The following is a 27,799-nucleotide window of genomic DNA, read 5'->3' as shown; positions in this document are numbered from 1 at the left end:
ACTTCCTTGACACTACAGTGCTAATAAGCGATGGTCACATAAACACTACCCTATACCGGAAACCCACTGACCGCTATACTGCCTCCAGCTTTCATCCAGACCACATCACACGATCCATTGTCTACAGCCAAGCTCTCAGATACACCTGCATTTGCTTCGATCCCTCAGACAGAGACAAACACCTACAGAATCTCTATCAAGCGTTCTTAAAACTGCAATACCCAGCTGGTGATGTGAAGAAATAGATTGACAGAGCCAGAAGGATACCGAGAAGTCACCTACAACAAGACAGGCCCAACAAAGAAAGTAACAGAACGCCACTAGCTATCACCTACAGCCCCTAACTAAAACCTCTCCAGCACATCATTAAAGATCTACAACCTATCCTGAAGGATGATCCCTCACTCTCACAGACCTTGGGAGACAGGCCAGTCCTCGCTTACAGACAGCCCCCCAACCTGAAGCAAATACTCACCAGCAACTAGACACCACACAACAAAAACACCAACCTAGAACCAAACCCTGCTACAAACCCCAGTGTCAACTCTGTCCACATACCTATTCAAGGGACACCATCATAGGACCTAACCACATCAGCCACACCATCAGGGGCTCATTCACCTGCATATCTACCAATGTGATATATGCCATCATGTGCCAGCAATGCCCCCCTGCCATGTACATAGATTCATAGATTCTAGGACTGGAAGGGACCTCGAGAGGTCATCGAGTCCAGTCCCCTGCCCTCATGGCAGGACCAAATACCGGACAGTCTTTATGCAAAAGAATAAATGGACACAAATCTCACATCAGGAATCATAACATTCAAGAACACTTCAATCTCTCTGGTTACGCAATAACAGACCTTTTCTCCAACAAAAAAACTTCAAAAACAGACTCCAACGTGAAGCTGCAGAACTGGAATTAATTTGCAAACTAGATACCATCAGATTAGGCCTGAATAAAGACGGGGAGTGGTTGAGTCATTACAAAACCTAAACTTATGTTCCCCAATACTAATTTCTCCCTACTGTTACTCACACCTTCTTGTCAACTGTCAGGCCCCTCTCTTACCACTTCAAAAGTTATTTTTCCTCCCTTGGTATCCTGCTGATAATTGATTTATCTCGTTAGACTGACCTAACACTTGGTAAAGCAACCCCCATCCTTTCATGTATTTATACCTGCTCCTGTATTTTTTTACTTCATACATCTGATGAAGTGGGTTCTAGCCCACGAAAGTTTATGCCCAAATAAATTTGTTAGTCTCTAACGTGCCACAAGGACTCCTCAGGTATTTTACTGATACAGACTAAAAGGGCTACCACTGAAACCTAACATAAGGTAATTATACATCAAGCAGTTTATCACAAACTTTAAAGAGACATAAAGACAATGACATTATTTCACTCAAGTTTTATCTAAATGTTACATTGTTAACCTCTAACAAGATATAGGTAAACATAAACTACTACAATCACTATCTTCTTCCAGTTCTTTAACAATACAAGTTTGCATTTCAAAGCCCTGATCTATCTAACCTTGCTTTGCTAGCTACTTGTAAGGAATAGCCCTAATTACCACTTACATACTTTCCTAATACGTCTTCAAAGGTAGAATTTGGGTCATTTACCCTGCCAGTTGCTCAACCCTTTCTGGCTCAGTATCACAAGAGTCAAAAACTGTCAAAAGACTTGTTAATTCTCTATGTGGCCTTGCGTTTCAGATACTTAAACATTTATCAGCCAGAGAAGACAATATGTAGCAATGCTTAACAGCAGAACAAGTCCAATCTGCAGCCAGTGAATCACAAAAATATTCCACACCATTTCTTTGCTCCGAGTCTTTAGTCTGAGACGAATATACGGCGTTGAGATAGAAGAAAAGCCATCCTGCTTGTCCTTGTACCTGGACTTTTCTGATGGCCGAATGCTGCATAATCCACAAGTATAACACCAGGTTTTATCTTCTGCAAAACTTGCAACTCTTCACTTGTCTTTTCATCTATGTGACTTTCAGACAAGCTGTGAAAACAAAAATGAACAATGGCAAAAAACTATCAACCTAAAGTCAAATTAGTAAATATTTATCAAGAACTTAATAGAAACCAATCTTAATGGAGCATTGCGATTTTAAAAGCACAGATTTCAGGAAAGTCAGTGTTAAAGTTACAATAAGAAAAGACAGCTTTGGAAAGTACAGAAATGCAAAATTAAAGTCCATTGACAACACTAAGGGTATGTCTACACTACGAAATTAGTTCGAATTTATAGAAGCCGGTTTTATTGAAACCGGTTGTATACAGCCGATTGTGTGTGTCCCCACATAAAATGCTCTAGGTGCTCAAGTCGGCGGACCGCGTCCACAGTACGAGGCTAGCGTCGACTTCCGGAGCATTGCACTATGGGTAGCTATCCCACAGCTATCCCACAGTTCCCGCAGTCTCCGCCGCCCCTTGGAATTCTGGGTTGAGATCCCAATGCCCGGATGATGCAAAAACAGTGTCTTAAGATGTAAAAAATAGATTTGCTCTGTATTCATTTGCTTCCCCCTCCCTCCGTCAAATCAACGGCCTGCTAAACCCAGGGTTTTCAGTTTAATCTTTGGGGGGACCATTCTGTGTGACAGTTGTTTGTGTTTCTCCCTGATGCACAGCCACCGTTCTTGATTTTAATTCCCTGTACCTGTACGCCATGTCGTCACTCGGCCCGCCCTCCCTCCTTCCCCTAGTCCGTCAGATACTACTTTCGCGCCTTTTCTTTGAATTCTGGGTTGAGATCCCAATGCCCGGATGATACAAAACAGTGTCGCGGGCGGTTCTGGGTACATGTCGTCAGGCCCCTCCCCCCAAGTCACAGCAACGGCAGACAATAGATTCACGCCTTTTTACCTGGGTTACCTGTGCAGACAACATACCATGGCAAGCATGGAGCCCGCTCAGCTCAGCTGAGCTCACCGTCACCATATGTCCTCTGGGTGCCGGCAGACGTGGGACTGCATTGCTACACAGCAGCAGCTGCTAACTGCCTTTTGGCGGTAGACGGTGTAGCATGAGTAATAGCCGTGGGGCTGGCAGCCGTAGGGCTGCATTGCACCAGCCCCTTGCCAGGAGATGGTATATTATGACTGGTATCCATCATCGTCGTACTGGAGTGGCTGTCAATCATGGCCACCTGGGCAGACATGCTACTGTTTCGATGATGATGGCTACCAGTCATAATATACTATTTTCTGCCAATTGCCCAGTATTGTCTGCTAAGCACCCAGAAGAGGCCGAGGGCGATGCTGGGTGCTGGCGGACGTGGGGCTGGCAGACGTGGGGCTGCATTGCTACACAGCAGCAGCCCCTTGCCTTTTGGCAGACGATGGTATATTATGACTGGTAACCGTCGTCATCATACTGGAGAGGCTATCACTCATGCTGCACCATCGGCTGCCAGCTTAAGATGTAAAAAATAGATTTGTTCTGTATTCATTTGCTTCCCCTTCCTCCGTGAAATGAACGGCCTGCTAAGCCCAGGGTTTTCAGTTTAATCTTTGGGGGGACCATTCTGTGTGACAGTTGTTTGTGTTTCTCCCTGATGCACAGCCACCTTTCTTGATTTTAATTCCCTGTTCATGTACCTGTACGCCATGTCGTCACTCGGCCCTCCCTCCCTCCTGCCCTCCCTCCTTCTCCTGGTCCATCAGATACTAGTTTCGCGCCTTTTTTCTGACCAGCCAGGCGCCATAGCTAGCACTGGGATCATGGAGCCCGCTCAGATCACCGCGGCAATTATGAGCACTATGAACACCACGCGCATTGTCCTGGAGTATATGCAGAGCCAGGACATGCCAAGGCAAAACCCGGACCAGCCGAGGAGGTGATTGCAGCGCGGCGACGAGAGTGATGAGGAAATTGACATGGACATAGACCTCTCACAAGGCACAGGCCCCAGCAATGTGGAAATCATGGTGTCACTGGGGCAGGTTCATGCCGTGGAACGCCGATTCTGGGCCCGGGAAACAAGCACAGACTGGTGGGACCGCATCGTGCTGCAGGTATGGGACGATTCCCAGTGGCTGCGAAACTTTCACATGCGTAAGGGCACTTTCATGGAACTTTGTGACTTGCTTTCCCCTGCCCTGAAACGCCAGGAAACCAAGATGAGAGCAGCCCTCACAGTTGAGAAGCGAGTGGCGATAGCCCTGTGGAAGCTTGCAACGCCAGACAGCTATCGGTCAGTCGGGAATCAATTTGGAGTGGGCAAATCTACGGTGGGGGCTGCTGTGATCCAATTTGCCAGGGCAATGAAAGACCTGGTGATAGCAAGGGTAGTGACTCTGGGCAACGTGCAGTCAATAGTGGATGGTTTTGCTGAAATGGGATTCCCAAACTGTGGCGGGGCCATAGACGGAACCCATATCCCTATCTTGTCACCGGAGCACCAAGCCACCGACTACGTAAACCTCAAGGGGTACTTTTCAATGCTGCTGCAAGCCCTGGTGGATCACAAGAGACGTTTCACCAACATCAACGTGGAATGGCCGGGAAAGGTACATGATGCTCGCGTCTTCAGGAACTCTGCTCTGTTTCGAAAGCTGGAGGAAGGGACTTTCTTCCCGGACCAGAAAGTGACCGTTGGGGATGTTGAAATGCCTATCGTGATCCTTGGGGACCCAGCCTACCCCTTAATGCCATGGCTCATGAAGCCGTACACAGGCAGCCTGGACAGTAGTCAGGACCTGTTCAACTACAGGCTGAGCAAGTGCCGAATGGTGGTGGAATGTGCATTTGGACGTTTAAAAGCGCGCTGGCGCAGCTTACTGACTCGCTCAGACCTCAGCGAAAAGAATATCCCCATTGTTATTGCTGCTTGCTGTGCGCTCCACAATATCTGTGAGAGTAAGGGGGAGACCTTTATGGCGGGGTGGGAGGTTGAGGCAACTCGCCTGGCCGCTGATTACACGCAGCCAGACACCAGGGCGGTTAGAGGAGCACAGCAGGGCGCGGTGCGCATCAGAGAAGCTTTGAAAACGAGTTTTGTGACTGGCCAGGCTACTGTGTGAAACTTCTGTTTGTTTCTCCTTGATGAACCCTCCAACCCCCCCCCCCGACCCGGTTCACTCTACTTCCCTGTAAACCAACCACCCCACCCCACCCTCCCCTCCCCAATTCGAGCACCGCTTGCAGAGGCAATAAAGTCATTGTTTTTTCACATTCATGCATTCTTTATTAGTTCCTCACAGAAGTAGGGGGATAATTGCCAAGGTAGCCTGGGATGGGTGGGGGAGGAGGGATGGAAAAGGACACACTGCATTTTAAAACTTTAACTCTTATTGAAGGCCAGCCTTCTGATGCTTGGGCGATCATCTGGGGTGGAGTGACTGGGTGGATGGAGGCCCCCCCACCGTGTTCTTGGGCGTCTTGGTGAGGAGGCTATGGAACTTGGGGAGGAGGGCTGTTGGTTACACAGGGGCTGTAGCGGCGGTCTCTGCTCCTGCTGCCTTTCCTGCAGCTCAACCATACGCTCGAGCATATCAGTTTGATGCTCCAGCAGACGGAGCATTGACTCTTGCCGTCTGTCTGCAAGCTGACGCCACCTATCGTCTTCAGCCCGCCACTTGCTCTTTTCATCCCGCCATTCAGCCCGTCACCTCTCCTCTCGTTCATATTGGGCTTTTCTCATCTCCAACATTGACTGCCTTCACGCATTCTGCTGTGCTCTATCAGCGTGGGAGGACATCTGCAGCTCCGTGAACATATCGTCCCTCGTCCTACGTTTTCTCTTTCTAATGTTCACAAGCCTCTGCGAAGGAGAAACATTTGCAGCTGGTGGAGGAGAAGGGAGAGGTGGTTAAAAAAGACACATTTTAGAGAACAATGGGTACACTCTTTCATTACAAGGTCGCATATTTCGGCTTGCAGGCAGCCATGGTAGGCCACAGTGTTTTGGCTTTTTTAACCTTCTTAACATGCGGGAAAGGTTGCTAACAGCAGCGCATTTCCCATATCAAGGATGAATTGGGTTGTCCATTTAAAATGGGTTTGCAATGTAAAAGGAGGGGCTGCGGTTCCCAGGTTAACATGCAGCACAAACCTAACTAACCCCCCTCACTCCCCCACACCCAATTATCGGGGATGATCACTTCACCCCTCCCCCCCACCGCGTGGCTAACAGCGGGGAACATTTCTGTTCAGCCGAGCAGCAACGGGCACCTCTGAATGCCCCCTTAATAAAATCACCCCATTTCAACCAGGTGACCGTGAATGATATCACTCTCCTGAGGATAACAAAGAGAGATAAGGAATGGATGTTGTCTGCATGCCAGCAAACACCGGGACCATACGCTGCCATGCTTTGTTATGCAATGATTCCAGACTACGTGCTACTGGCCTGGCGTGGTAAAGTGTCCTACCATGGCGGACGGGATAAGGCAGCCCTCCCCAGAAACCTTTTGCAAACGCTTTGGGAGTACATAAAGGAGAGCTTTCTGGAGATGTCCCTGGAGGATTTCCGCTCCATCCCCATACACGTTAACAGACTTTTCCAGTAGATGTACTGCCCGCGATTGCCAGGGCAAATTAATCATTAAACATGCTTGCTTTTTTTGTGTAATGTTTACAAATATTTACAAAGTTACACTCACCAGAGGTCTCCTGTGTGCCCTGAGGGTCTTGGGTGAGTTCGGGGGTTACTGGTTCCAGGTCCAGGGTCACAAACATATCCTGGCTGTTGGGGAAACCGGTTTCTCCGCTTCCTTGCTGCTGTGAGCTACCTACAGTACCTCCATCCTCATCTTCCTCATTCCCCGAACCGTCTTCCCTGTGTGTTTCTCCAGTGAGAGAGTCATAGCACACGGTTGGGGTAGTGGTGGCTGCACCCCCTAGGATCGCATGCAGCTCCGCGTAGTAGCGGCAAGTTTGCGGCTCTGCCCCAGACCTTCCGTTTGCTTCTCTGGCTTTGTGGTAAGCTTGCCGTAGCTCCTTAATTTTCACGCGGCACTGCTGTGTGTCCCTGTTATGGCCTCGGTCCTTCATGGCCTTGGAGATCTTTTCTAATACTTTTCCATTTCTTTTACTGCTACGGAGTTCAGCTATCACTGCTTCATCTCCCCATATGGCGAGCAGATCTCGTACCTCCCGTTCGGTCCATGCTGGAGCTCTTTTGCGATCCTGGGACTCCATCACGGTTACCTGTGCTGATGAGCTCTGCGTGGTCACCTGTGCTCTCCACGCTGAGCAAACAGGAAATGAAATTCAAACATTCGCGGGTCTTTTCCTGTCTACCTGGTCAGTGCATCTGAGTTGAGAGTGCTGTCCAGAGCGGTCACAATGAAGCACTGTGGGATAGCTCCCGGAGGCCAATAACATTGAATTCCGTCCACACTACCCCAATTCCGACCCGCAAAGGCTGGTTTTATCACTAATCCCCTTGTCGGAGGTGGTGTAAAGAAACCGGTTTAAAGGACCCTTTAAGTCGAAAGAAAGGGCTTCGTTGTGTGGACGTGTCCAGGCTTAATTCGGTTTAACGCTGCTAAAGTCGACCTAAACCCGTAGTGTAGACCAGGCCTAACTCTGCCCTCCTAAACCCCGCCATCCTATTCACCCTCCATCTCAGGTAGATGTGTCTAACAGCATCAGAGAGTATGTGGCAGTTCAGCCAGGAATATCTCAAACCCCACATTACTGTGGACTTTTGTCTGAAGATATCTTAAATCCCTTCCAACACACATCATGCAGCTGATTATACTTAACCAAATTGTGAAGGAAGAGGAGATGTAAGATGTTCACTGACGCAGGGAGCTGGATCACTGTGGAGAGTGAATGGTCAAAACAGTTGTCAAATATCCAGGGGCTGACAGGAGGAATGTGTATCCTGGAATGGGGAGGACTTGGAGAGACCTTTGGTGTATCTGGGAAGAATCAAACCACTACTTTGATTTTCCATTTAAGGCTCTGGATTTACTGTACAAACATGAATGAATTTAGCTTAAGAACACACCTGTGAGGCAGCTCAAAGGTAACCGCATTTGACAGATGAGGTAACTGAAGCAAAAAGAGATTAAATTTTCAAAAGCCTGTGCAACCGAACCTGGCGGGGGGCAGCTACAAGGGTTTCCTTTTTGTTCCTCTGGAAGCTCAGAGAGATATTTAAATGAAGTGGAGGGGGGGGAAATGGGGGACATACATCAGGGGTCTAGTGGGAGTATGGAACAAAAGGAGAGAACAGGGTGTGGTTAAGGGCACAGCGGCTCATTCTGAATTTTCAAAGCCATGGTCCCAGACAGGCGCTGGTCTCATCACAAGAGACATGGAACTAACTCAGAAGGTGCAAATTCACACCCTCAGCTCCCGGCCAGGCATTAGTTCAGACAAGACTCGCCATACCCAGAGACCCCCACTGCACATGGATGACCCAGGCCCCAAAACACACTGGACAATCACAGCTGCACAAGGAGTCAGGGCACTATGGAGAACGACACAGATAGAGCAACTGTGGATTCATGGGGGAGAACTGGGGAGAATAAGGGGGAGAGGGGCCAGAGATGAGCGGCACACATCCCTGGGGTTGAAGGGATGCAAGGGGAGAGGGAGAGAGAGCGAGGAGGGGCCTGTGAGGAAAGTCTCTTCCCCAGGGGCTGCTGGAGGGACAAGCAACACTGCGGTGAAGTAACTCATAGAGCAGCCCCCATGGCTTTAACGAGGCCATGGAGACTGAGAGAGGGAAGGGGAAGTAGAACACAGGACCTGGGCAGATCAAACAGTGGTTCCAAGTCCAGGACCACAAGAGGCAGCTGGGAGCACCATGGGGTGCTGTCTCTGGTCCTGTGCCCAGACGTGGGCCCTGGAGGGTTGCAGACACAGGGGAGCAGACAGGGAAGCAGAGGAAGCCCCTGAAGCAGCCACCATGCTGCCAGAAGTGACAGGAGCAGGACCGGGGGATCCAGCAGCAATAGTATCAGAGATGGAGAGGTGCAGGGGAGAGGTGCAGTGGCAAACACAAGTCAAAGTTTGCCCACAGTAGCAGCAACAAAGTGGTGCCACATGTTATCAGTGGCTGGGGCAAGCTCACAACGTGGCTCTTGAGGGATTTCTCTCCAACAGCAAAAATATGATCTGGTGCGTGTCCATCAGGAAGTCCTGGAAGCCAATCGGCAAGTAGAGGCAGATTGGGAGGTGCTGACCAAGGGCTTCCAGCAATGGGCTCAGGGCCAGCACCAATTTCAGGACCATTCCCCATAATCAGTATTAAATGTAGAAATGTAATTTTATGTACTACACAGACAGCCATGGGCACAAGCCAAAGTGTTCAAATCGTATCTAGGAAATACCACACACTCCTGTGTTTCTACACAAAATCATTAAGGATATCTGGGAAGCCAAGGAAATTCCTCAGGGCTTCAAATATGTCATAGTTACACTATGCAAAAACGAAGGGAACAAATCCGACTGTGGTAATTATCAGGGTATCTCCCTGCTATCTGTAGGTGGTAAAATCCTAGTCCATATTTTGCTCAATTGGCTTCTCAAGATAGTATCAGAGAAGTTTCTACCAGAGACCCAGTATGAATTTAGATCAGGTTGGAGCACCACAGACATGATTTACTTTTGTGAGACAGATTCCAGAAAAATGCATTCAACAAAACATGGAACTGTATGTTGTTGTTATTGATCTTTTTGAAAAGTTTGAAACTGATCAGAAATGGCCTTTGGAAAATTCTAGAAAATGTTGGCTGCCCCACCAAATTCATTATCACCATACGTCAATTCCACGAAGACATGACTGGTCAAGTGTTCTCAGATGGTGGCTTCTCTAAACCATTTCCCATATCTAATGGGATGAAAAAAGACTGCAAACTGGCACCATTCCCTTTTGGTCTCTTCTTTCCAGCCATTCTGAATTATGAAACTGACAACCTCCAAAAGGGCATGTACACAAAATACAGAATTGATGGAAAACTCTTCAATCTCCAAATGCTTACTGCAAAGAGAAAGTTCTTGAGAAACTCAAACATGAAGCCCTTTTTGCAGATGATTGTGCTCTATTTAGTCATAGTTAAATGTGACCTACCGCTTATCCTTGATAAGTTCTCAGAGTGAACTGTAGCAGAGAGAGAAAGAGAGCCTGGGTGTAAGATCCGATGTCTGAAACAGAGGCTGTGAACTAACATTGGGCCGTGTAATAAAGCAGATGCTTATGAGTTCACTGTCCAGTAGCATTGCTAAAACATAGATACTTCTAAGAAGCATTAGGCACTAGATATTTATGTAAATATATTCCAGAAGGCTAGTACAAATACACCCTAATCTAGCACAAGATCAGATTGTTTAACAGAATAATGAATAGGGATATCAGGAATAAGGCACAAGAGGGGGCAACAAACACATGTCATGAAACAAGTAAGGTGGTACATAAGTTTTCTATCCCAGTCTATAAATGTCGGGGTACCTCACCTTAACCCTTTGTGTGGCCTAGGGGACAGCAGACTCCCACTGCTGACTGAGCCGCTCCTTGTCACGGGGCACTCATGTGTTAATGTACTTGTGCAAGTTGTGCAAGTTGTTAGGATTGTGTCTTGAGGGCAATAAACCTGGCAAAGTGCCTTTATCACCCAACCATGCCAGTGGTTCTTCTCTCTGAGTAACACTGAGGTCTGCTGAATTAGCAGGCAGCACTCTCTGCTAGCGCTGATAACATTGGAGCTCAAAGAACAGAAGCACTGAGCAGCTGTAACAGCTTAGTAGCCTTGACAGCATCTCAGCAACAACATTTCACCCTTCAGCAGCTAAACCGTTTGGACCCACTGTCATCCTGGAAAAAACTGAAGTCCTCTTTCAACCAGCTCCATCAACTACTACTACTCCAGAGCCAAACATCACAATTGATGGTACAGAACTAATAAACATCAATCACTGTAAATGCTTTGGTAGCACCATCTCAAATGATGGTTCCCTGGATCAAGAAATATGAGATAGAATATGGAAGGCAAGTCAGGCCTTTAGACGTTGCTACTGGATACTCAACCAGCACACCATCAGTCAATGGAATTGATTCATATGGGAGTGAAACCTGGGCAGCTTACAACAGATACATTAAGCAACTTAAAAAATTCCACATGTGCTTTCTCCACTCCATTCAGAAAGTCAACTGGCAAAACAAAGTCTCAAACACTAACATTCCTGAAAAAGCAAAAACCAGCGCTGAGGCAATGATCATCCAAACTCAGCTTAGATGGACAGGTCATGTTATAAGAATGGGCAACAACGGACTACCAAAGAAAGTTTCCTATGGTGAGCTGAAAATCAGAAAGCTCAGGAGGGAGAGTCAAAGAAAATGTTTCAAATCACCCTTAAGCAGAATCTGACCTTATGTGGCATAAACAGAGATAACTTTTAAGACATAGCCAAGGACAGACATGAAGGGAGAGCTACTGTCAATAATGGTTGTGAACAGTTTGAGGAAGACAGACAAGAAAAACTGATTGAAAAAAGGGCCAAGCATCATGCAAAGTCTTCCATGGGAGCCTGCACTTTCCTGGGTGACATGTTTGCAGTCTTGCGCCTCATGGATCAGGCTATACAGCCACATGAGAACATGTGTAATGCTGTGACAACATTATCAGATATGACAGACAGCCATACATGAGTTCCTAATAGATTTAGCAATGATTGACTGGTTTGGTGTTAGGAAGGAGATAACATTGCTTTTATGTAGGGTGACCAGATGTCCTGATTTTATAGGGACAGTCCCAATATTTGGGCCTTTTTCTTATATGAAAAATGAAATTTAATGTGGATAAATGTAAAGTAATGCACATTGGAAAAAATAACCCCAACTATACATACAATATGATGGGGGCTAATTTAGCTACAACAAGTCAGGAAAAAGATTTTGGAGTCATCGTGGATAGTTCTCTGAAGGTATCCGTGCAGTGTGCAGAGGCGGTCAAAAAAGCAAACAGGATGTTAGGGATCATTAAAAAGGGGATAGAGAATAAAACTGAGAATATATTATTGTCCTTATATAAATCGATGGTACGCCCTCATCTCGAATACTGCGTACAGATGTGGTCTCCTCATCTCAAAAAAGATATACTGGCACTAGAAAAGGTTCAGAAAAGGGCAACTAAAATGTTTAGGGGTTTGGAACAAGTCCCATATGAGGAGAGATTAAAGAGGCTGGGACTCTTCAGCTTGGAAAAGAGGAGACTAAGGGGGGATATGATAGAGGTATATAAAATCATGAGTGATGTGGAGAAAGTGGATAAGGAAAAGTTATTTACTTATTCCCATAATACAAGAACTAGGGGTCACCAAATGAAATTAATAGGCAGCAGGTTTAAAACAAATACAAGGAAGTTCTTCTTCACACAGCGCACAGTCAACTTGTGGAACTCCTTATCTGAGTAGGTTGTGAAGGCTAGGACTGTAACAGTGTTTAAAGAGAACTGGATACATTCATGGTGGTTAAGTCCATTAATGGCTATTAGCCAGGATGGGTAAGGAATGGTATCCCTAGCCTGTCTGTCAGAGGGTGGAGATGGATGGCAGGAGAGAGATCACTTGATCATTGCCTGTTGGTCCACTCCCTCTGGGGCACCTGGCATTGGCCACTGCCGGTAGACAGGATACTGGGCTAGATGGACCTTTGGTCTGACCCGGTACGGCCGTTCTTATGTTCTTATATAGGCTCCTATTACCCCTCTATCCCTTGTCCCGATTTTTCACATTTGCTATCTGCTCAGCCTACTTGTGTGTGCAGTACACTATGGGAGGATAATCCAATTGGGCCTCGTATTATTTGATGAATATTTTAGAAATCCAGATAAAGTGGGGGGAGGGGTGGTAATTGTTTTGTAAAGGGTTCACTGGCCAAAAATTGACCAAAATTCTACAAATTGGCTGAGAACATTTCAACTAGAGCTGCTTAGAAAATGTTTCCCTCCCTCCATCCCCCTCACCCCTAAAATGTTCACCTTTTAGTTGGGCGGAGAACCCTGAAAAAACAAAAATGTTTTAGTTTTCAGCTGAAAGTTTTTGAAATTTGAGCGTTCCGGTTTCTGAAAAGAAGGACTGGGCATTTGAGAGGAAAGCAGATAGTTCACATGAAAATTTTCATTTAATTCTAACCTCAATTTTCTGTCAAATGAATTTTTGACAAAAAATTTTCAACCAGCTCTGCTGCTGTCTACTTGTCAAGCTGTGAACTTGCCCACTGAGCTTTCCACGGCTGCTTGACTAAAATTAAAAACAAAAACAAAACAAAAACTCTTACTCTGTGATCAAGGAATACCAGCCACTGCAGGTTATCAAACATGGCATTTCCATCTTTTTGGAAATTCCAGTATTTTGACATATTTTTAGATCCTAAATTGGAGAGGTTGAAATATTGAAACTTTTCACAAACAAAATATTCAGAAAAAAATTGAGTTGGGAACATTTAGAAGTTTTGGTCCTACATTTTCCATCTATATGAAATATATCAATATTACTGCATCAAAACATTCTGTATCAGATCAGGCTGCCATTACTGAATGGCAGCCTGCCAGAGCTGCTGCTGTGTCTCTCGGGATCCCTGCTGCCTCCATTCGCCTCACTCCCTAGCCACACTGTCTCCCATGATGCACCACAGTCTCTTCCTGTGCCTGAGCTCTGTAGTGCAGGCCCATCGTGGGGGACGTTTGCTGGAAGGAGAATGCAGCTCATAAGTGAGAATGTGGGGGGTGGGGGGAGGAATGAGGGACCCAAACTACAATTCCCATGGGGCACTGCGGCAGTTCAGACAGACACCCGACCTGAAATGAAATGTTTTAAATTGATTTTTGTAACAAAAAAAGTTGAAAGAGCTTCACAAAAATCAACATTTTTCCATACAAAATTTCAGTTAGGAGGAAACCACCTTTTCTATTGAAAAAATAAATCAGTGGGAAATTCCAGACCAGCTGTACTAACTGCTGTACAAACACTGGGGGAGACGCTGTCCCTGCCCTGAAAATCTTGCATCTCGTGAGAATTAAACACACCGGGAAGAATTCACCCTCCTTCTACAGTCCCTACACACTGCTGCAGCAGCCTACGGGGAGGCCAGTTACATCTCCTTAGCTAGCGGGGAGGGAGGAATTCTTCCACTGCTAGCTTTGTGCTGGACAGTCACAGGCTGCTTTGTGCAAGAACCAGTGTAGGAGTTGGGAGGAGGCAGGTTGCCTAAGTTACACTGTTGGATGTTTAAGGCCTTGACCAACCTGGAGTCAAAATGACACAAAAGTGGCTTAAAGCCACTTTGGCCCCTTCCCTGGGTTGCACTTGTGTTTGCAGCACCTCCTGGAGACACAGAACACACTCCTGCCCTCAGCCCTGACGGATCAGCCCAATTCACCTCATTGGTCCATGCAGTCCATACACAGCTAGGTGACTGGAAGCCCAGCACACACTGCAACGGATGCTTTTGATACAGAAACCAGAAGTCACTTACTCGAGCTTCTCTAACTTGCAGTTTGGATGTTTCAGTCCTTCACACAGAAGTTTCACTCCTGAATAACTCAGGTTATTACTGCTCAGGTTCAGCACTCTCAGGGACTGGTTTGTGCTGAGCAGAGAGGAGAGATCTCCACAGCAAGCATCAGTCAGATGGCAATCCCAAACCCTGCAGAGATGGAGATGGGCACAGTGAACAGAGAGGAACTGACCACCCACTCCATTTAAGTCATTCACCAGTGTACTGAAGCACTAGTGACATCTACAGTTCAGGATGCTTCAGGATTTCCCCTCATGATTTTCAGTCACTCAGGACTTTTTCAAACTTACCTTTGGCTGAAATATTCCAGTTCTGCTCACTATTGCCCAAGTGTGAATGTCTTCTGGAAGTTTGAGATAAAACAAACAGTCCAGCTATTTTTGAGAACAAGGCAAGTCAGGGGCAGGAGGGATGTGGGGGTGGGAGTGGGAATAAACTTTCCTTCATTATAAAAACAAAATTCAAAACTTAAAAGGAAGCCCAAAACTCCCTCTCCAGTGCTTGTGTGAGTGCATTGTTTCTTTAAATTTGTAGAATCAAGCTAGGTATGAGGAGTGAGGGAAGGCTCCAGGAAGAAGCTCAAGAGTGAAGGGGAGAGAATAACTTTAGGCATATCAGTCTTTTCCTTAGTCTAATAAGGTTCCTTGTTCATTGTCAGAAGAAATCAACTCTTTCTGTGACTCTTGACCATTTTCATATGAGAGCACAAAAGTGCATGTAGATGTAAAGTGAACACTTGTGGGAGAAATAGCCCTAGGCTGGGAAAGTGCTGTAGAGTGCCCTGCAGAAAATGGATTTTCTCGTGGCTGTTATGAACGTTTGTATATAACCATAAGATTGAATGTACAAACCCCAAATTTACCTGCCCAAATGTTTGTGCACACAATTTAGTAATTGTATAGCCAGTTGCTCCTGCAAATGCAAATCCAGTTGCTCCTGCAAATTTTCATAAGTGAAAACAGGACCTCAAAATATTATCAGTGAAAAATTAGACAGGGCTTTTGCAAAGGCTGGTCTAACAAGGAAAGTATCAAGGAACCCAGCAATGACTTACACTAATTTCTGCAGTTTACAGCTGGGATGTTTCAGTCCTTCACACAGAAGTTTAATTCCTGAATCTCCCAGTTTATTCCCACTCAGCTCCAGCTCAGTCAGGGACTGGTTTGTACTGAGGGCAGCAGAGAGATCCCCACAGCAAGCAGCTGTGAGGCTGCACTGCCACAACCTGCAAAGTGAACAGAGAGAACAATAACCATCTCCTTCCATAAAGAGGTCAGTATTCACTTCACTTAGTGCAGTGACACTTCCTTCTTTCTGGTAACTTGGTAGTTTATGTTTCTATATGTTCTGTCTATATGTCACCCAATGCATTTTAATTATTAAAATAAAGTGTGTGATATATTCCCGACTCAAATTGTATTTGTACACAGTCCAAGAAGATTTTCAGAATATTTCACATAATGTCCCACAAAAATACCGAAATTGGATGATCATCCAATAATGTGACATTCACATTCTCTGCACGATTGGCTGCTTTGGACACTGAATGTACAATTAGGCATCTTGTGGCGAAGTCTCCCTTTTGACCTTGTGCAGGACAGAAGAGTTGACACACAAAATCTCCTGTGGAAAGGCAGTTTCAGGATATTCAACCTCTGCCACAAGAAAAGAAGACACCATGATGCTTAGCATGATACCCTGCAAAGAATTAACTGGGAGCATCAGGTATTTCAACTTGTAATCTAATTCTAAACATCTGTCTATGATGTTACACGGTGCACAAAGCAGCAGAGGCCATGGATAAGGAAGATTCATATTGCACTGTACAGTGGCCATGGTTAACAAGCTAAGCTCTCATGGAAGATGAGAGCTTTGGTCATCTCATTAGACTAGTGGAGTGCACTACCAGTTCCCCTGCAGATTTCTTGCCTACACTATAATCTCTGATTCATCTTATTTTTAAATGAAAACATTTTCTATAATTGTTTTTAAAATTGACAAACACAAAGCCATTGGCATTTTGGAAACTAATAAAGTTTAAATGATTCTGAAATTTTCACAATGTTTCTTTTAGGTTTTTCAACCAGTTCCACTGCCCACCCTGCACTCACAGTCTGGGTCAAAGAGGGAAGTGGGTGTACACTTGACGACTGCCTTGAATCCTATCTCAAGACAAGGTCAAGCAACCAGTTGGAAGGGCAAGAGGAATGGGGGATACAGGGGGTAGGGGAGGCATAAGAAACCTTAAAAGCCAAAGAAAAGCCTGGCCTTGGCCATAACAGAACCTCACTCCCTACCCCTCCCATGGGATACAAAAGAGGTGGTACCAAAGCCCCCAGATTCATGACCCTTCAAAATGGAACATGACCATAAGTTGTACAGGGTGGTCCCAGGGGCATGCACTACAGGTTTAATTATGCCTGCTCAGAAAGAGGAAGGGGGAACAGGGAAAAGCTCTACTGGTATACAGAGCTATGGATTATGCTTGCTTGGTAACCCCAATAAATATCGCATTGCCTGCACTTCAGACTCTGGTCTTTTGCTTTTTGTCTGCATGACGGGAGGGTGAGGGGAAGCCCTAACATGTGAGTTTGTGGTTATGGAATTCAATGAGAATGGAGAAGTCGAGACGCTTGGCTAAGACGGTGGCAGAACTGAAGGAAGTCAGCACAGTGGCGAGACTCCCACCACGGATGCTCAGTGAAGGATCCATCAACACCAATTCCAGCAGAAGTTTAGGATTTCCTGCCCTGCACATATTGACAGTAGTAAACCACTTGATAGCACTCATCACCATGTAATTCTGACAGGTTTCCACACCATTTTATGGTTTATTTCCCACCCTTTGGTCCTGTTTCTGGCCATGTACATGTTTGGAACTATCTGACATTTTGGATTTTTTTTTCATTTTTTATTTTTGTATTGGGGAACGTTGGGGGTGATTGTGTGCATGCTATGTTTGGCTGGGTTTTGAGAGAAAAATTAAAGAAAAAAAAGAAAGGGGTTATTTTGAAATGAATACAGATGAGAAAAGCAAGAGAGCCTCTGTCATTGAGCACATGGCAGAGAGAGGAGTAAAGAGGGGTTTAAAAAGTGCTTTAGAGAAAAAAGATTTTTTTTTAGAAAAAATAAGGGTTATTTTAAAATAAAGAATAGAGATGAGAGAAAGAAAGAAGGAAAGAGTGGAAAATAAAGAGTTAGAAAAAGAGAGAAATTAAAGAAAAGAGGATTTTAAAGAAAATGAAGATGGGGTTGCTTCAAATTTTCATGAAAAATGAGGAAAATGAAAGAATCTTTTGTTAGGCTGAGAGAGAGAAATTAAAGAAAGGAGGGAAAAGTTTTTAAAAGTTTTAAAGAAAATAAAGAATAGAGCGACAGAGAGAAATGAAAGAAAAGAGTAAAAAAATAAAGGTAGATTGTTAAAAAAAGAGGAAAATTAAAGAAATGGGTTTTAAAGAAATTAAAGAATACAGATGAGATCATTTCAAAGATTGTATGAAAGAAAAGAGGGAAAAATAAAGAGTTTTAAAGAAAATAAAGATTTCTTTGTTAGGCTGAGAGAAAGTTTAGTGAGCACATGGTAGAGAGATTTCCTTTTTGTTAGTGCATACATGACAAAGAGATTTTAAAGGAGAGAGAAGCGGAGAAAATACAGTGTTAGTGAGCATATGGCAAAGAGAAAGAGTTTAAAGCCTGTGTCACAGGGCACATGGCAGAGAGAGAGGAGGAGAGCAAAGCACCTTACCCCAGCTGGTGCCTGTAGTGAAATAACAACTATTCTGGGTGGTGAGCCTTGGAAGCAAACCATGCCTCTTGGTTGGATCAATCAGAAACTGTTCTATAGCTACATTATAGAATGCATTTTCCTGAACCAATCATATCATACTAAGATTTTACAAGAGCACCCTCCCCCACCCAACTGAGTGAAGATGTAAGATGAACATTGATCGAATGTTATCTGAAGAAACAAACCCTTTTCTTGATTCTTTTCCTAACATAAAAGACAGCACTGTGACTGAGTTTTGTAGGGAAATAAAGATGCACCTTTTTAAAAAAGAAGTTCTACTATAAAGATTGCAAGAGTATAATACGAAAATCTCAAAAAAGAATACACCAGTTTTGCCCAAAGTATAATATGAAAACTCTATCTTGCAAAAAAACAAAACAAAACAAAACAAAACAAAAAACACAGGCTTGCTTTTTAAAATGTTTGCCTAAAGGAAAACTTCTGTAAAGAAATTATGCAAAACACACTCTGGCTAACTTAAAATGAAAAGCAGCTTATGTAAAAGAGGCTATTTTTTAAAATTTAAACCAAGGAAAGTTTTAAAAAACAGATTTAGTTTTGTACCAGGAGTTATATCAAACTTCTTTATTCCGTTTTCTTAAAAATTTATTGGAAATTGACTTTATCTGTAAGGAGTCCTTTTAATTTAAGCGTTGTAAAGGGTGAACATCATATCCTCATCATTTATAATCAAAGTTTAAAAAGACAAAAGCCCTGTAGAATGAGTAACGGCATGAAGGAGTAAGATAAATATCTCCCACCTTATTATTTGAAGCTGTTAACTACTGCAACAAAATCATTTTTAATAGGAAAAAAACCTATATTAGCATGCTTTTATAAAAATATTAAAAGACAAAAGCCATGGCTTTGTGATTGCATGAAGTTCAGAGATAGCCTCTGACACTGTTACCTGAAGAAACAGCTCCCCACGCCCCTGTCGTCACTCTCCCCCACCCCCGCATTTAACACTATCATGTTCTTCTGCTAAACATGTATTGTTTAATCATATCAAATAAAGTTCTTTAAAAATAGTTTAAAAGTTTAACATGAAAAAACAGCATTGGTCATTTTTGAATGAGATGAACATAACAAGGCCTCCTTTAGGGATGTTTTGTAGGCAATGACGCCTATTTGAAGCTCCATGCTTTTTTAAAAGCTGTTAATTTTTGAAGCAAAAGCGTAGTCTGAACATGAAATAATGTAAGCCTAAAGAGATGCTAAGTTTACTCAATTTCCATAACTAAATAATGATCATCTTTGTGACACAAAAAGTTTAGTCTAAAGGACAAGCCTAGTATGTAAATTGAAAGGCGATAGCAATATTACCATTTACAGTAAAAATAAAATGTATTTAACAGCTGCTTTTAAAACAACACATTTTCCTCCCTATAATACTAATGGGTTATGCGTTTACATGTGTAACGGTTTTTGAAATATATATGCGGGGGGGGGGGTAAAAAACACTTGCTATGACTATGCTATAAAGGCTGTGCTGCTTTCTGTAGTGGCAAGAGAAAGTTTCTCCTTCCCATCTCTTTTTTTACACTTTGGTGTTGCCTTACTTGAAATGATTGTTAGTAAAAAGAAGATGGATTCAATGTTCCATCTAAATTTTTACATCCATGTGCGGAATGAATGCTGTTATGTGCACCAATCTGGAGGTGATGTATGGTGGGGGTGGGGCCATATGGGAATATCAGACAGGTTTATGTTTTAAAAACATCTTATTTATGTGTATTGGCAGACTTATCAAGTGTTATCTTACAAGAAGAAAGATCAAAGGAGCCACCTTTAAAAAGGGCAAAGACTCCTCTGAAGCAGCTTCAGTTTCCAGGGATAGGAACAAGTGACACATAGGGGCCAACCCCCTCCGATTCTGAATAACCCTGCACATCCAGAGACTTCACAACACATAAGGAACCAGCTTTAAAAAGGGCAAAGGCAAACAACCTTGTAGCAGCTGCAGTTTCCAGGGGCCAAAAACTCTGATTCTGAAAAACCCAGAGCCTTTGCTACAAATACCAGGCCATCTGCTGGTTTTGATGCAACAATTGCTGGTTGTAAAGAGCTGTTCAGGGCTTCTACATCTCTTAGGCATTCAACAGAGAAAAAGCTTAAGAATCTAGATTTTAATATGTTTCAAAAGCAAAATTCTTCAGAAGAGAGGGAGGCCTTAAACCAAAAGATAACAGAAAGTTCACAGGCAACAACTGTAAAATTGGAGAAAGAGGAGAAGGGTGAAGGACAGCTGTGACTAAACATGAAATTTAAAAATGTAAAGAGGGGTAGGAAAAAAAACTGGGAGAGATCTAAAAGCCAAGAAAGGGAAATGGACGTAGACCTTCCCGACCCCCACTTCTGAAGGTGTAGAATCTCCTGCTCCGAATGCACCTCTTCAGGTGTATTTGGAATGTTTGAGACATGGGATAAGGCGCCTAAGAAAATGTAAGGCTCATGAGTATTTTCAGGAATTTCATTTTGCTAATTTGGACAGAGTGACGGACTTCACTCTGGCAATGGCGGCCATTGACATCACTATTCAAAATTTGCTAGATGATTTTAATAACCAATTGGGTCCCAAAGTTTTTGTATAGCTATACTTAGATGCTCTGGGGCTAAATCACCCACTCTTTTCTCTAACGAGGCCTTGGGAAGATGTAAACACTGTAGATTTTTAAAAATTATGTCATCAAATTATTGCTGGGATCCATAACTCTGGGATTTGATAGTGTCAAGGGGTATTTTTCACATTTTTTTTTTTTTAGCACAGCTGAAAATGAGAAATACATGAGTCCTGTGCCCAGGGTAGAGTACTCTGGAGTAGAATACATGATGTCAGAAGAAAAAAGGTAATTTCTGAATTGGTACCAACACAATCACCATAATGAATTTGGTCTCCAGAAAGAACTGCGCTGTTACTGCCAGAAAGATGTTGAAATTTTGTGAGAGACTTGTGACCAGTTCAGAAAAGAAGTCATGAAAATGACTAAGAAGTAGATTATTAAAAACCTACGCCAGGATAGTGAGGAGGTGGTAGCAAAGTGTATAGCCCCCTTTCAGTACATTACATTAGTGCCAACTTGCATGGCCATGTACTGGTTTAATATTTTAAAACCACAAACCATAGCCCTTTTTTCATTAGCCAGGTACCATAAGCAGCAGAAGAGATAGTCCATGCCAGCCATTCAATAGCTGTTGTACATCGCCCACACAGAGAACATTCACATCCAACACACTTTGCAGGGTGGGGAGTTTAAAGCAGGGCCCTATTTTTTGGGTGGTTATGCTGTCATAGCCGATAAGCCTATGGCCTTTGAATTTAACTGCTGCTTTTTTCACGGCTGTCCCATCTACCATTGTGAGAATGATTACAAATTTCCTTTGCTTAATGTGACCTATGGACATCTGTACAACTGAACAGTGATTAAGGCTGAATTTCTGAAAAGACAGGGGTTGGAGGTAAAAACCATATAGGAATATGAATGAAAGGCTATGCAGATTCATTATTACTATTTCACTAGCCTCTATCCTTTTGTTAACAAGACTAAACAATACCTGGTCGGGCACCGTGTTATCAAGTATGAGGATTTAGGGGATATCAGACACTACCTTGCCATCGTCAAAGTTAAAGTGTATCCTCTGAGAGGCCTCTATTTCCCTGTTTTACCACCACATTCAGTTTGTTCACCCCTTTTTCTGTTTGCTTTGTGGCCCTTCAAATTCTGGAAAAATCTTTTTTGTTTGTTTTTGTAATAAAGCAATTGTTAGAAAACAGTACTAGGCTGTTATCATGTATACCTGAAAGTATTGTGTGGTGTTATAGCTGTTGGCAACCGTTGTATAAGTAGTTATTACATAAATGTCCATGTATTACATTTTTGAAAGGTTTAACCGGATACTTTTATCATGAGCATTTATTTCCCAGTAATAAAGTGAATATGGTAATTATAGATGATCTGATGGAGTCTTCTTCTGAAAGCAATGAAACCGAGAAAGCCTTTACAAACTACGTATGGTACAGGAACCCGAGTATTATGCACATTCTGCAAAAGATGTTTTGTCGGGGGGGGGGGGGGGCAAGCAGAACACTTAATTTAAATACTAAGTCTGTGGTTCTGTTTAAAAACCTCTGAGATAAACTGCAAATTACCACCCCGGTGCGTCAAATGTACCCTAGTAAAACACATTTTGGGGAGGCTTTTGAGGACACTACAAAAAACCCTTTGGGTACCTCATAGTGGATTTAAATGCATCAATGCCCAAAGCCTATAGGTTAAGAACAGACCCTCTCTCCCCCTCCCGCCTTGGTCCTGTGGTAGTGTGTATACACCTTGAAAAAAAACAACATAAAAAGTAGTTTTTTGTTTTTTTTTAAAAAGCATCCTCCTGACAAGCATGTCTAGCTGTGTGCAGAGAAACCTGCCTCTTCTAAGACTCCTCATCAAAGCCAGACCACAGGGAAGGAAGGCTATTCTTTGCTCGACCTCTGACAACCTGATAGCGGCCTTCTCAGAAGTAGCACTCAACACTTTAAAAGGAAACATTCCCCTGAAACCTCAACAAGTAAGCATACTACAAAGGAAATGGGGGATTATTTAAAAAGTGGCTGATAAAAGCTGTCCCCCAAAAGAAAGAAGCTGATTGTAAAACAGGCCAGGTGGGTTATTGGTCCTTTGTTGAGCTTTGCACTCCATCTACAGTCAGGCCTTTTAAATAACTGATAATGGAACATGCTGAAAAATTGTACCTCATTCCTAGCCATTAGCTAGAACAAATGAAACACACTTCCAGTGTCAAAGAAAATATCAGAACCACAACAACTCACCAATTGAATTCAGAGCTGAAAGATATTTTTCAAAGATACAGTTTATCTGACTATGAAAAAGCTAAATTTTACAAGAGGGTCCTGTGTTTGCCAAGCAGGGTGAAGCAGAAAAGACTAAAATAAGTCTATTTCTCCCTGAGTAAGAACAACAGCAAATTCGACCTCCTGAAGTCAAGGGAGGTTCATGGGACTTTGTCACCTGGGAGGTGTTGGAGGGGATAAATGCGCTATAAGAAAAATGCTGAAATGTTGTTAACTAAACTCAGATAGCGTAAAGATGTTTCATCTTTGGATGATAAAGTAAGCTTTGTGTATCGAGGAGTAGCAGTAACATGCTCAATTTAGTCAGGAGGGTTACTAGTTCTTATTCTTTCACTAACAGGAGGCTTCCTAAAGGGTAGGATGTTTTATAAAAGCCTTCGCAGAGCTGAATGTGCCTACATCCATTATAGGATATCGCCAATAAAGAGTTTTTAGAATGTCTGAAAACAGATCTGGAGCCTGCAAGGCCGAAAGTAACATCACTCCTTTTAGAAATATACCTCCTAAAAAACAAAGGCTGTTTAAAAGGCCCAAGTGGTTAACAGTGTAAAATAAACACTTGAACAAAAAACATGTGCTTTATTGGTTTTTAAACCCACCTTCTTTACTGATGCACATCTTTAAACTCACAACAAGACAGACATGTCTGGATATGTTGAAACATAAAGCATTTGCATACAATTTTAAAATCTGATCAAAAGATAAATCCTTACTACGTTTCTTTAAAAAAAATATTTGATAGCCACAGATTACAGCTAGAGGGTCCTGTAAATGTCACTGGTGAAACACAATGTTATAAGAGTTATGGTTTAAAAAATTCATGACAGATTTAGGAAAGAAATTACTGTCTGGGGGAAATCTGTAGGAATCAAAGAACTCACCTGGCCCCTGTTTTGGTAAGTAGAGGGTCAGCCAGTGTTCCCTAGGTAAAGAGTAAGTTATGGGTGTGTGTGTTAACAATAAGCCCCAGAGGTCTTCTGGACACAACGCCCTAAAAAAGAAGTGTCCTTTGATAAAATATGTTTTAACTGCATGGTGTTCATAATCACATATAATCAAACAGGACACTTCTACAGCTCACTTTGAGTATGTTATTAAAAACTGCATACCTATCATGTTGACTATAGAGGACAACGCCAGTGCAAACTGAATCTCCACTTTCAGTTTTCCAATGTTAATCAGAGAATAATGATCAGCGCACTCCTGGTCTGGAGTCAGCTCAAAGGCATACAGCATGTAACCTTGGCCAAATTCACCATGGTCAGTCAAGAGCACTCAGTCTTTTACATATTTCCCTGTCACTTGCATGAGCTGCATGTACTCCCTCATGCAGTTCCCATTCTCAAAATCCAGTTGTAGAGGTTTAGCCAGCACCTGTTCACCATCCACATATAAGGCTACAAAATTAACAGTACAATGTTTAAAGTTGAAAGGGTTTTTAACATAGTTGCCATTATCTATAAAACCAATAATGATCTGTTTAAGTAACTGTTCCAAAAAGAGGTCTTCCTGGTTACTGATACGACTGCCGGCTGGAATGCTAAATACAGTTATGTCCACCCTGTCTACAGGGTACTTGGCATTGATGGTCATTAGAGCTTCTGAATGCCGCAAATGGACCCTCCTCTCTTCCTCCCCCTCCCCCAAGTAACTTTCATGATTCTGGTTTTCATTCCTGGTCATGAGGCAAAAGCGTGACTTTAAGTTTCAAGTCCATGCTGTTCAGCAGCAGTTTTTCTTGAACAAACAAATCACTATGTAGAGGTCCCAGCAAATCCAATTTCCTGATGCCAGCCATTAGTTCAGCCCTGCACATAAATCCCCCATTAACCGCACCATCCAAAACCACGCTCTCACAGGCCCCTGTTCTGTATTTTTGAAACCCCCCTGCAGAAAACTGCATAGTGAGGGTGTCATGGCCGTGGTTCAGAATCAGTTCCATAGAAGCTCTGTAAGGGTAACATTTGTTTCTCTGGCTGATAAGATGGTCACATTGAATAACATCCAGCTGATTAAAAAAGGTGGCAATGGGGTAGTTTGTTAGGGCAACCCTGGCATTGTCATCAATGTCTGATCCATCCTCTTTCACAACCTTGCAGCACACGTACAGCAGTGTGTACCTGAGGTCTAAGTAATGATCTCCATGTCCTGAAATAAAAAATTGTAGAGGGGCATTCACTGCTAAAGCAGCAAAAGAAGGCACCTCTACATAAAAGCTATCCTTAGTGCTGGTTTGTGTGGGGGCTATTTGAAATAGATCAAATTCTGATTTGGCTCATTCTTCAGAACTACAGTGAATGAGAGCCATTAAAATATATTCCTTTTACCACGGGTGACACTCCACCTCCTCTTCTTAGGGCGCCTTTTAGGTTTATGGCTGAGGCATGCTCCAATACCTTTTTATTTTAAAAGGGTCTGGGGCAGGGCCTGTAAACGGCCAGTGTGACACTGCTCTTTTTCTCTTCATCACTGCTAGACAGGAATGTTCCGGTTGCATGTGCACTCCTACTTTGTGCATAACAGTGCTAGACAAGTGGTTCACTATGTCTCTGGTTATACTTTTTGTTGCTGTTTTCACATAAGGCTTAATAATTTCTAAACCCCTTCTCAAAAGCGGCACTGCTTTTCTAAAAAGACTGCGGAATATCACTCCTAAACCAGCCCTGTACATGATGGGTAATCCTTGATATCCTGGCAGGGCACAACCAGCATGGGTCTTGTAGTAGTTCCTATACAAAAATGGATCCCCGTAGTTTTTTATAGTCACCATTCTTCAATTTTTCTGGGGTGCAAATGCAGTTTAACAATCACCTTCCTGAAACTAAATAAACCATGTTTATCCTGGTCAGTCTTTATTTCAGTAGTGATCAGGGCCGGCTCCAGCATTTTTGCCGCCCCAAGCGGTGGAAAAAAAAAAAAAAAGCCGCGATCGGTGACACTTCGGCGGCAGCTCTACCGCCGCCGCTTCATTCTTCAGAGCAATTCAGCGACAGGTCCTTCCCTTCGAGAGGGACTGAGGGACCTGCCGCCAAATTGCTACCGAAGAGCCGGCCATGCCACCCCTCTCCGTTGGCCGCCCCAAGCACTTGCTTGCTGTGCTGGTGCCTGGAGCCAGCCCTGGTAGTGATGGTATCAATGTGCTGCTTACTCACAGAGACATAATATGGTTTGTCATACGTGATAGTAATATATTCGTTGTTGCTGCCATGGATGGGAACGCAGCGCAACAGCAGCATGTAGTGGTCCCCCACTAACTGATATTCCATTATGTCCATATACATGTATAAAGAGTTTAATTCCGCTCCCCTCCCCCCACCCTCCACCCCGGTAATGTCTGCAGGGTGTGGGGCTATCTTACACAGCTAATTTAGGATCATTCCCAATATTGCTGCCAATTTGCCTGTTGTGGAAAAAAAGTCCTTTTCATTGTTTGCTTTTAGCTGAAGGCTTCTAGTCACCAGGTCGTTGACCTCCGGTTTCTCAGAATCTTTGTCAATGTTCTCGGTGATGCTCTCTACTAAATGCTGAATGCTTGAATAATAATTGGCTTCTACGTAGTAGTACAGGATTTATTTTTTTGACACTATCATGAATGATATATCCTGCAAGAGCGTTTTTCACGCATGACAATAATGAATTTCTGATAAAGTAACATCCCAATTACTGATCAAATTTAAAGGCTTGGCCAGATGTACTGTAAAGCTGGTACTAGTATTTTGAGAAAAAGCCCCTGCAGATGCATTGCTAAGTAAGGTAACGTAAAAGCAATCTTCAGTCATTTCCCCCTGATTAGAGGTCTTGAACTCAAGACGCTTTAATCCGACTCAATTTTTTCAGGCCACCCTCTCCATTTCACCAGAAAATACTTGTTTCTCCACAGGCAAAGTAACCAAAGACATTAACCACAAAGAGAAAGTAAAGAATCAAAGAAGTCAGGTCAGTAGTAGAAAAAGGAAAAAAACACATCTTAACAACATCGATACTAGATTATTGCCTTAACACTGCACTTCAAACCAAACAAACTGTTTCAATACAACAAAAACCAAGAATAGTCAAGGCAAATCAAAATTTTATGTTGGAACTAAACTCAAACTTGCCTATTAAGCCTCAGGATGCAAAAATAAAAGTAATCTAGGTGCAAAAATGAATAAAACCAAATCAAGGACTAAAAGATCAACGCTTTTCAACTGAATTTTTCTTTAAATGAAATTATCGATCAGCATAAGAACAATTTATAACTAAATTTAATAACCCAAATGAATATTAGATCATAAAGGCGCATCTGTCTCAGACATGTGTCTTAATCATGGGATACAGGTTGTATGTCAATGCTAATGAGAATAAAGGGAAATATAGAAAATCGGGGTCTCTTAAGTTTCCAGGAGACACAGACCAATAAGAGAAAAGAAGGATGAACTTTTATGGACATGTGCAGAATGTAGGTATAGACAAAATCAAATAATAAAAAGGGGATGTCCAAAACAGGAAAATTGAGCTCCCTCTGGGAGACTCCAGCAGGAACCATCCCTCTACTGATGATGAAGCCATGAGAGACCCATCAGGCCCTAATGCTATTGTTAAGGATGTGAATAGAACTATATTTGTAACTTGTGCATAGATCTGTATAGAATTTCTATATGGTTGGGT

At 43.2% G+C, this 27,799-nt stretch overlaps 1 protein-coding gene across 1 annotated transcript in view; it reads right to left on the bottom strand.

The window, feature by feature from the left end:
* Positions 1-1,846: 1,846 nt before the first annotated feature.
* LOC128835989 (NACHT, LRR and PYD domains-containing protein 3-like) overlaps positions 1,847-27,799 on the bottom strand; it is a 62,041-nt gene continuing 36,088 nt past the window's right edge. Inside the window, exons 6-8 of the mRNA XM_054025965.1 lie at positions 15,553-15,723; positions 14,457-14,627; positions 1,847-2,024 (exon numbers count right to left, since the gene is read on the bottom strand). Coding sequence (XP_053881940.1) covers positions 1,847-2,024; positions 14,457-14,627; positions 15,553-15,723 — 520 coding nt within the window. The remainder of the gene's footprint in view (positions 2,025-14,456; positions 14,628-15,552; positions 15,724-27,799) is intronic.

Source organism: Malaclemys terrapin, chromosome 4 (assembly GCF_027887155.1).
Source record: "Malaclemys terrapin pileata isolate rMalTer1 chromosome 4, rMalTer1.hap1, whole genome shotgun sequence".
Taxonomy (NCBI): Eukaryota; Metazoa; Chordata; order Testudines; family Emydidae; genus Malaclemys; species Malaclemys terrapin.
Note: the sequence above shows the minus strand (reverse complement) of the source record. Positions and strands in the feature narration are given on the sequence as shown.